Source organism: Dunckerocampus dactyliophorus, chromosome 7 (genome assembly GCF_027744805.1).
Source record: "Dunckerocampus dactyliophorus isolate RoL2022-P2 chromosome 7, RoL_Ddac_1.1, whole genome shotgun sequence".
Lineage (NCBI taxonomy): Eukaryota > Metazoa > Chordata > Actinopteri > Syngnathiformes > Syngnathidae > Dunckerocampus > Dunckerocampus dactyliophorus.
The window spans coordinates 4,290,740-4,301,265 of NC_072825.1; the positions used below are offsets into that span (position 1 = coordinate 4,290,740).

At 47.8% G+C, this 10,526-nt stretch overlaps 1 protein-coding gene across 1 annotated transcript; it reads right to left on the bottom strand.

Moving 5' to 3' along the window:
- Positions 1 to 252: 252 nt before the first annotated feature.
- Positions 253 to 9,421, bottom strand: onecutl (one cut domain, family member, like). The gene is made up of 3 exons (XM_054783272.1): positions 9,162 to 9,421; positions 7,729 to 8,847; positions 253 to 2,109 (listed from the first exon to the last, which is right to left on the bottom strand). Exons 2-3 carry the CDS (start codon positions 8,714 to 8,716, stop codon positions 1,799 to 1,801), a joined length of 1,299 nt encoding a protein of 432 aa, XP_054639247.1. The 5' UTR covers positions 8,717 to 8,847; positions 9,162 to 9,421; the 3' UTR covers positions 253 to 1,798.
- Positions 9,422 to 10,526: the final 1,105 nt, after the last annotated feature.

Here is a 10,526-nt window from a genome sequence, read left to right on the forward strand (position 1 = left end):
ACCTCCTCTCTGATCCCCCCCCCCCACAGGAACACCCCCTAAAGCCCACAGGTCTGACCCAACACAACCTGTGGACCAAATACCCTCTGAGAAAGACTCCTTTCAAGTCAATGCCACTGCCCCTGCCCCCCACCCCTCGCTCCATCTTTCAAGTGCTCGCTGTGAAGGACGCCCAGTCTGTCCATGGAGACAAGTGAAGAGCGGGTAGGCCTCCCCCCCCACCCCCCACCCCCACCCCACCCCAGTGGCGAGGTCAGAACAAGATGATGAGCGCGAGGAAGTTCTTGGAGGAGGAAGAAACTAAGATCCTTCAAGCACGCTCTTGGAACTGAGACCACTGGCAGAAGACTTGATGAGGTGAAGAGCACGAGGGGGCGGGGGGCGATCACAACCATGCATGACCCCCGGGGGACACGAGCATGTGACCTTGAAGATACACAACAAGGCCTTCAAACGAGCTCATGAGAAAGTGACGCGGCGCAATGCCATCACGTCGTCATCATCATCATTATTATTCTTATTGTTCCTAATAAGGATAATAATGTTATTAATTCACGTCACTCGTTAATATCACGACATTCACAGAAGCTTTGGCCTCGGCGCTAAGAGCACAAAGAAAGAGGAGCAGACCTTAAAGATACTGTACGTAACATCACGGGGTGGGGGCGGGGCTTCAGGGATCGGTACATTCAGGGAAGCAACGTTCATCTTTGGTATTACGATGGGATTCTACAGCTAAAAGTGCCCATCAGAAAAAGGCTTCACACAAACAGACAAATAAATAGTTACATCGTATAGTTAGCGTCAATAAATAAGCAAATAAATTAAAACAATAAATACACAAAGAGTAATAAATAGTATCGATGGCGTCAGTCAACTATTGGCTATAAGGAGGCGTGTCAAAGCCTTTCCTTTGTGGACCAAAACAATGACCTTGTACCTGCACGGGCGGGGCTCGAACAAAAGCGCCCCGCAGCGCCACCGTGTCGCTAGGAATCCAGCTGTGTGCTTGACATCTGTACAAAAACATCACATTCCTTCTTTTTGCTCCTGTAAAAAAAAACTTAGTGGACTGTTTGTATAGTCGGGTGGAGCTCCTCCCCCTTTTGACAGATAGCTGCTCCCCTTCTCATAGCTCCTCCCCTTAAAGAGCTGAGATCTTCTTTGTTTGGATTCTTTTTGGTTTGGAATTCTGTCCTGGCCCCTGTGATTCATTCAAGGCCGAGGGGAAGCGCGGGGGGGCATGTGTTTGTAGGAATGATTGACAGCTGCGAGTCAGACGCTCCATCACGTAGTCCGAGAGCCATCGCCATGGAAACACATGCTAAAAAAAAGAATTATTAAAAAAACAAAAGACGTCCTTGTCCTCCTCTTCCGTCTTGATTCTCGAGGAGTGACAGGACGCTAAGAAAAAGGGCGGGGTTGTCTTTGGGTGATGGCGTTTGATTGAGGAAGTCACTCAACACATGTGAGCAAACAGCACCTCCTGATTGGTCAGGAGCGGCGAGGACTTGAAGGCGCACCAAAGTATGCTTGCTCCTGATTGGCAGAACCTTCAGCCTCTCTACTCTACGTCATCAACAGAAGAAACAAGATGGCGTCATGAAAGGACTGTACAAGCGGGACCTCCCGCCCCGCCCTCGTATCACTCTGGCCCCTCCCTCTCCGAGGGCGCCGCCCACTTTGGTTAAATCACGGATCACGGCTGCTTCCGTCCCTCCGACCGCCAGGAGGACATTTATTTCGGCCGGTCTCTGCTCAGACCCGTCTGGCGCCCCCTACCTGCCGCACGCCACCATCATGCCGTGCTGCAGGACACTGCCGAGGACGAGGCGCTGGAGCCCGAGGACCCTGTGGAGGAGGGGCGGCCCTCATCGGCCCACTTGTTGAGGTTGCGGCGGCGAGCGTTCATGAAAAAGTTGCTGACGGTGGACAGCTCCAGGCCCAGCTGCTGAGAGATGGTCACCTGCAGCTCCTTGGTGGGCCGGTGGTTCTCCCGGAAGATGGCCAATAGCGTGCGGCGCTGGAGGTCCGTGAAGACCAACCGGGTACGCTTGGGGCCCTGGTTCCGCTCTAGCTTGCTCTGCTCTTGCTCCTTACGCTTGCAGGCTGCAGACACAAGCAGGAAGACGCGTGAAACACAGCAAAGGTGGAGGCCGGCTAACGGGGACAAATGGATTAAGTGGAGGGAAAGTGGATTTGTTGAAGGAAAAGCGATTAGCTCAGCAAGCTTGACGACTTAAAAGAGACGAATCAGCAGCTCGTGTCAGTGAAGGCATCACAGTGTTCCTCGGTGAGATTCTGACCAGACTCTCAATTCACACAATAGCCCACTGACCGACAACAACACCACTGATACAACTACAACACTTGTGCAGGGAAATAACACACTGCTGACTCAGCAACAATCACTAATTGGTCTTTTATTAGACGCTTGGGAGGGGAGGGGGAGGGTAAAACATTTGGGAAAGTTGAGCAATTATCTAAATGTTCACTTAGACGAGTGTTTCTATCTACGCACCACATGTTTTGCTGACCGTTGCACACACACACACACACACACACACACACACACAAGGATCTGAGCTAGAACCGCCCCTCCCTACATGCAGACAACAGACTGTGCGTTAGAGCCCCACGATCCAAGGGGGCCCCATATTGCGCAAAGGGGGCGCATTCTCAGCAAATGTGCAAAGGATGTGCATTGCTGCAGTGAGACATAGAGCACCAAGTCAGGAGAGAAACGCAGGGGGGGGTCCAAATAAAAATCTGCTTCGGCCCCCAACTGGCCGGGGGCGACCCTGATCTGACCTGACAATAAATCTTACGAAATCCTTTGATTGTCAGACGATCATCATGTTACAATATTCCTCGATATTGGTTTAATTCCAGGACTATTTGACAAAATCCACCTACTAACAGAAATAAAAAGTCAGCAACAGCGCCCCCTACCACACTACTTTCTCACTTTTAACCTGAGCGATATTTATGTATATTTATATTTAACTGTAAAGCTGACACATTTCTATCATAAAATGTTTTAATGAATTAAACCCTCAGTGGAAATCCCAGCTGATTGGTCGAAGCTGAGTGTGACCTTCAAACACGCACACACACACACACACACACACACATGCGACAATATCTACATGAAACAACCACATCAACCTAAATGCGTTTTTGGGGGTTGTTATTGGTGGTGGTATGAGGGGGCGTGGTCTGCACTATACAGTAGTGATGTGCTGTGAGGGGGCGTGGCCTGTTCTATACAGTAGTGATGATAGCGGCTGGAGGATTTATGGCACGCTGGGAGGGGGGCTCCTTCCCTCCCTGGTTGGCCATGGCGGCGGTGGCGGCCATTAAGTAAATGCTTCCTAACGCTGTAATGGTGCGTAAGAGGCTCACAATCATCGTGCTATAAATCGACGGAGGCGGGCTGACACAAAGCCCCCCCCAGCGTCTTATGATCGTGGGAACGTGGTCTAATCGTGATGTATGCTGCATCTCGTGTTGCTCCAACGTGATGTAGATCCCTTCAGCACCCCCTCCACCGCTCCCCTGCCCCCACCTCAGGGCGACTCAACCCCTCCCCCACCTCCCCCTGCTGATTTGTGGGGCCAGCGGCTGATAGAAATTATTGATTAAATGTGTGCAGCTCAGACTCGTCGACCCCGCCAGGCTGGTTAACCCTTCCAGGGCCGTGCAGTCGAGGAGGCGGGGGGGCCGTTGCGGGGGCTGTAGAAAAACAACAATTGGGTTGGTTTGCGCGTGTAATTCCCCGATATGCAAATGCGGTCGGCGGTGACCTTTACGGCTGTGCGTGAGTCGCGGGCCATCAGCAGCCACTCCAGCTAAAGCGCGCTGACCTTTGGCAGCCATTGAGAAGGCGCGGACCCTCGTCTCCAACATGCTTGATCCCTCCTCCACTTGGAGGCTCTCGTCCTGATTGCATCCTTCTCGCGCTGGAGGACGCCATCGCGTATAATCCACGCCGTGCACACAAAGACACTGCGGATAAATCCCAGGATCAGCGCCTACGTGTTTGGCTAAATGTCTCCGCAGATAAACGCCCGTTTGACCAGACAACATGGCCGACACACTGTGGCGGCAGCAGCATGTTGAAGTCATTGCAGCTTTGGTGGCTTCAAACGTGAGGTGAGGAGCGTTCCTCGGAATTGTAATTCCTGTCTAGAATGTTGACGGAGGTGTGTGTGCGGCGGGCCGCTCTTTCCCATGGAAATCAATAGAAGCTTGTAATTAAACAAAAGGGGGCTCGGCCAGGAGGGAACAACACCCCCCCCCCCCCCCACCCCTCCCCCCACAGGAAATAGGCTCAGGTCCAAAAGTGGCGAGCTGTCCAAGAACGCTTTCATTCTTTACGACTGTGATTATAGAGAGGAAGTGTGCGGCCACAAGAAGGAACATCTCTGACCAAACACAGCCGTCATAACTCGGCGAGCACACGCACATGCACATGCACACCACGCTCATCAATCAGGGATCAATAATTGTTCGGCAATCTTTACGTGTGCACGCCACTGACATGGCGACCTTCATCAGCCACAGCATGCGCACACACACACACACACTCCCTGCAGAGGACACAGGTGAGCTGATGCTGGCCGCCGTGTCCTCAGTCCCCAAAGACTGTCACGTGACTTGAAATGTGAGGAGATGATCCACATTTTAGCTTTGTTGTATATCTAATGAACTTTTTTTGTTAATTGATTTTATTTTTACAATATCCGAGATAGAAAAAACTGCTGCAGGCTGAAAATGGCACCCGGGCATCTAAGTACATCCTTGACCTAGAACTACAATGTCAGACCTCCTGCTTTAATCAGCAGCACCCCTGCTGGTTGTAGCAAGTACTGCACCCCATTTAGACTCCAAGGCTTCAACAAAGATGACATGAATCAACATTTCAAATGATTGAATCAATTGTTAGGCCCATCACTAGAATGCTGAATGTACACCAACATGCGCATCTTCACACACTTCACACTAATCCATTGGTTAATGGTCCACTAGTTGAAGTGGAACCCTGCTAGTTAATTAACCAACGAACTAACAAACTAAATAACTGACATGGTGGAAACAGAAGGCAAGATCCAGACTTGGCTCCTTAGCTTGTCTCCGTCCAATTAACACACACATGCTTTCTCGCTGGTCCAAAATGAAGACAGTGTGTTCTCCTGTGTTCTAACAACACCATCATGACATGTTGTTCACTAGCAGGCATGCTGTTAACTAACAGCAGAAGCTCATAATCTTTGTTTAACTAACTACTCGACCCTCATAGTGTTTAACACTCGGTCTACCAGAATTCTGCAACTACTAGAATGACCATAGCAGTCATTTTGACTCTTTGTGTATAATTTGGATTATCATTAACAAGATCTAAAAATAAATTGGTGGAATAGGTAAAAAACACATCAGGACACTAAATGAAAACTATAGTGATTGAGTGTTTGATGGAATTGACACAACATAACTTCTCTGCGATTACACATGCAAACTCGAATTGCAACCATTTTCTCTGAAGCAAGGCTAAAGCCTCCATAGCTGTCACCTTCTTTCTACTTGTCATTTTTGTCTCTCTTGGGTTTAGAGTGATGCTACAGCTAGGTTTTAGCATCACAGAGCATAAAAAACAAACAGCCAATAGAGCAGGAGGAAGGGCGGGAAAAATGTAGCAAATAGTAAAATATGACACCCCCTGTAAAAATCAGGCAGTCAATTTGACTGCTATGGTCATTCGAGGTAGTAATACTCAGAACTCTTTTGTGTTTTGAAATTTTAATGATAAAACAATGTTAGAATAAAATATACACACATTTAGGAAAAGTCAGGGTCCTGTGGGTACATAGGTTTTTTTTTAACCAAGTTATGACATTGCAAATTTTGAAAAATGTCAAAATGACTGCCTTGGGAGTTTGAGTGTTAACCAACAGAACTTTATATTAATTGTTTAACTAAGCAGCGGAACCTCAAACTAATTATTAAACTAAACAGTGGAACCTAATACTAATTGTTAAACTAACCAGCCAAATCACATACTCATTGTTAAACCCACCAGCGGAACCTTATACTAATTGCTTAACCAACAGAATCGCATACTAATTGTTTAACTAACCTGTGGAACCTCATACTGATTGTTTAACCAGCTGAACCTTATACTATTTGTTTAACTAACCAGCGGAACCTCATACTATTTGTTAAACCAACCAGAAGAACCTTATATTAATTGTTTAACCAGGAGAACCTCATACTATTTGTTTAACTAACCAGCGGAACCTCATACTATTTGTTAAACCAACCAGCAGAACTTCATATGAATTGTTTAACCAGGAGAACCTCATACTAACTGTTAAACTAACCATCTGAACCTCAAACTAATTGTTAAACCAACCAGCAGAACCTCATATTAATTGTTTAAATAGGAAAACCTCATACTAACTGTTAAACTAACCATCTGAACCTCATACTAATTGTTAAACCAACCAGCAGAACCTCCTATTAATTGTTTAGCTAGGAAAACCTCATACTAACTGGTAAATTAACCGGACAAAAACTCATACTAACTGTTAAACTAACCATCTTAACCTCATACTAATTGTTAAACCAACCAGCAGAACCTCATATTAATTGTTTAACTAGGAAAACCTCATACTAACTGTTAAATTAACCTGACAAAAACTCATACTAATTGTTTAACCAGCAGAACTGCATACTAATTATTTAACTAACCTGTGGAACCACATACTAATTGTTTAACCAGCAGAACATTAAACTGTTTGTTTAACTAACCAGCCGAACCTCATACTAATTGTTTAACCAACCAGCAGGGCCTCATATTAATTGTTTAACCAGGAGAACCTCATACTAACTGTTAAACTAACCACCCGAACCTCATACTAATTGTTAAACCAACCAGAGGCACCTCTTACTAATTCTTTTACAAACCAGCAGAACCTCATATTAATTGTTCAACCAGTAGAACCTCATGCTAACTGTTAATCTAACCACCTAAACCTCATACTAATTGTTAAACCAATCAGAGGAACCTCATACTAACTGTTTAACCAGTAGAACGTCATACTAATTGTTAAACCAACCAAAGGAACCTTATACTAATTGTTTAACCAGTAACACCTCCTACTAATTGTTTAACCAACCACAGGAACCTCCTACTAATTGTTAAACCAACCACAGGAACCTCATACTAATTGTTTAACCGGTAGAACCTCATACTAATTGTTAAACCAACCACAGGAACCTCATACTAATTGTTTAACCGGTAGAACCTCATACTAATTGTTTAACCAAGCAACGGAATCTCAGTTGTTCAACCAACAGAACCATAAACCAGCAGAAGCAGGTTTAAGCAGGTTTAACCAAGCAGCAGAACGCCATACTAATTGTTTCACTAACCAGTGGAACCTTATGATATTTGTTTAACCAACCAGCAGAATGATATCAATCATATCATATCAATTGTTTACCAGTAGAACCTGGTCAGTCTCAAAGTGGAAAAGAACAGAACCGTCCAAAGAATCTTTGTTTTTGTTTTAAAGAATTATTAAAGTCAACAAAGAGGACATGTGGACCATCAAGGTTCTAGTGAGACCAAAGACGTCTGTGAAGAACATCTGTGTGTGTGCGTGTGTGTGTGTGTGTGTGTGTGTGTGTGTGTGTGTGCATGTGTGTGTGTGCACGAGGTCTTACCCTCCAGGCGTAGTGAGGCCATCCTCTGGAATTCGGGCTCCTGCAGCCAGCGGGACATCCTCTTGAAGGTCTCTCGGCCCGACTTGAGCTTGGCCCAAGGTTTGGGGTTCCTCAGGAGGTCAGAGAGTGTTCCCTGCGAGCGACACAGGACGCGCTCGGCGAAGATGGCCTGGGGGATGCTGTACCTCTTCAGCTCCGTGATGATCCTCTGGGCCACGTCGCGCGTGTTGATCTCCTCGCCGCCACCCTGCGACCCTGCCAGCGCACCCTCACCCGGCGAGGATGCGGCGGAGGACAGGGAGTGCAAGTGGTCGGCCATCTTGGAGGCCTGCTGGCTGTGGTGGTGGGCCTGGTAGTGCTGGCTGTAGATGTGAGGGTGGTGGCCCGCTGTGTGCTGGTGGGGGTCCATCTTGTTCAGCTGGTGGCCCACAGACATGTCGGTGCCGCCCAGGCCCGGCGGGGACATCTCGCGGCCGAAGTCGGACGTTCTGCAGAAGAGGCTCCCCCCGTGGACGTCGTAGCCGCCATGGAGCATCTGGCCGCCGCCGCCGCCGTTGGGGCCGTTAGCCAGGCCGCCGTAGCCGTGCACGGAAGAGCTGAGGCTCGAAGCGGCAGAGGGCGGCGTCAGGCTCTGGGTCATGGCGAGGTCTTTGCCGTAGGGGTTGTAGAAGTTGGTGCCCAGGCCTCCTCGCTCCTCACGCATGAGCGTGAAGCTGCCGATGACGTTGCTGACGGGCAGGCAGGGGTGATGATGATGATGATGATGGTGGAACTTGTCGTCAAAGGGCTGGAGGGGGGTCAGCGTGGTGTAGGTGCTGCCTGAGCCCGACGGAGAGTCGCCGCTGTAGCCCAGCGCCGACATGGAGTGCTCGAAGGCCGGCGCCCTGTGCTCGGGCTCCAGGGGAGGACCGCCAAGGGGAGGCCGGGGGAAGGCGGCCGAGAGGTCCGAGTGAGCGTGGAGGGACATCTCTCCCAGACTCCCGTCCATCCTTGAGCTTATAGATTTATTGATTGATTAGCGGCTTCTAATTAATGATGTCACCACCTTAAGTACTTCCTCAGCACCAATTGGACCAGCTGACACTTCCCACTGGAGCGGCGGGAACCTTCTCTTTGTGCCTAAACACACACACACACACACACACACACACACACACACACAGGAATGTTTCAACAGCACAACAACTTCCAACACCAGGAATCGAACAACGGACTGTGCGAGTCGTGCACGTTTGGATGCTGCCACCGCATTTGGGCATTTTCTCTCGCGCATGCGCTATTTTTTTTTTTTTTTTGTTATCTCGTCCTGATTTGTGGCGCGTGCACGGTTCAAATGACGTAAAAGATGAGCGATTGCCGTGAAAAAGCTCTCAAAATAGGAGAATGATGGCTGTGTTTAGATAATAAAATGAGAGGATGAGTCCTCATCTTACCTTCACTGGGCGCCTCTCTGTGCGCGTCCACGGCTGCTGCGCGTCCTGAGCATCTCGTGCACACCATTCGAACCTCCGCGAACCTTTTTTTGTTGTTGTTGTTGTGTTCTGTTGTTTTCTCCAGCCAAATGCGCTCGCCCGCTTTTCTTCTTCTCGTCTTCTAGCAGCAGCTCAGCTCTTTTTCTTTCATTATCTCCTGAGAATGTCCTCCTCCTCTTCCTCCTCTTCCTCGTCCTCCTCCTCTTCCTCTGCTGCTACTTCATCGATCTGAGCACCAACTCTTTCTCCTCCCCCCTCAGCCTCCCCCGCCCTCCCCTCGGTGCGTCACGGCCTTAAAATCTGACAGATGTGCGATGAAATTCCTTCTCCAATTAACCCTTTCTCTCCAGGGTGGGGGTAGGTGGGTGGGTGGGGTGTAGGTAGGTGGAGATGCTTTCTTTCTCACCACCCCCCCAGCCCTCTCTTCATCATCTTTTCTCCAAATAAAAGCCTTGCTCGCTGTGTTGTCGAACGTGCATCCACTTGACATTTCATTAGGTACACCATCAAATGACATTCAGCAGAACATTTGAAAAAAATAATATTAATATTGACTTTGGATTTTTATTGCTATTATTATCTTTAGTGTAGAAACAATGTCTTTCAATTATTGGCTTTTAAAGGCAACATAGTTTGTGTGCCTAATAAAGTGATTCGCGTGTACAACAGAAGCAAAACCATGACGCGTGTGTGTCATGTACACTATATCAGATGTTCATTTGTATTTTATTTGTGCATTTTATATTTGATTCTTATTTCAAGATAACTAAAACGTGTTTATTTTGTGACGTGTGTGCGCGCGTGAGTGTGTGTGTGTGTGTGTGTGTTACTGACACTAAATGATAAAAAGGTTTGGCTGTTTGGGCCGAGCCGAGCGTGCACAGCAGATGCTGCACGATCGATGCGCGTGCGCGCAGCAGCCAGCAGCAGAAGGTTCTAGAAGCATAGGGTCATAGGTCTCCTCTGGAACTTTTTACGGTAAGTTTATTGTCATTTAAACTGGATTGGAAAAACTTTATTTTACGGATTTTAAATACATTCCTAACAATTTGGGGGGATTAATAAAGTATCTATCTATCTATCTATCTATCTATCTATCTATCATGAATGTTTTTGTGTTAAAGATGGTTCTTTCTTCGACCGTTAGGTCCATCTTCATCCTGAAGGATGCTCATTGCTGCAAGCAGCCTAAAGGTGAAAGGTCAGGGGACGTAACGGCGACCTGCCGTGGACCACGTGCCTATGACAACCAAGAAAAGGTTTCATTTCCGTTTTTATTCATTCCCGTCTCAACACTGACGTCGTTTTAACAGACGCGATGACGAC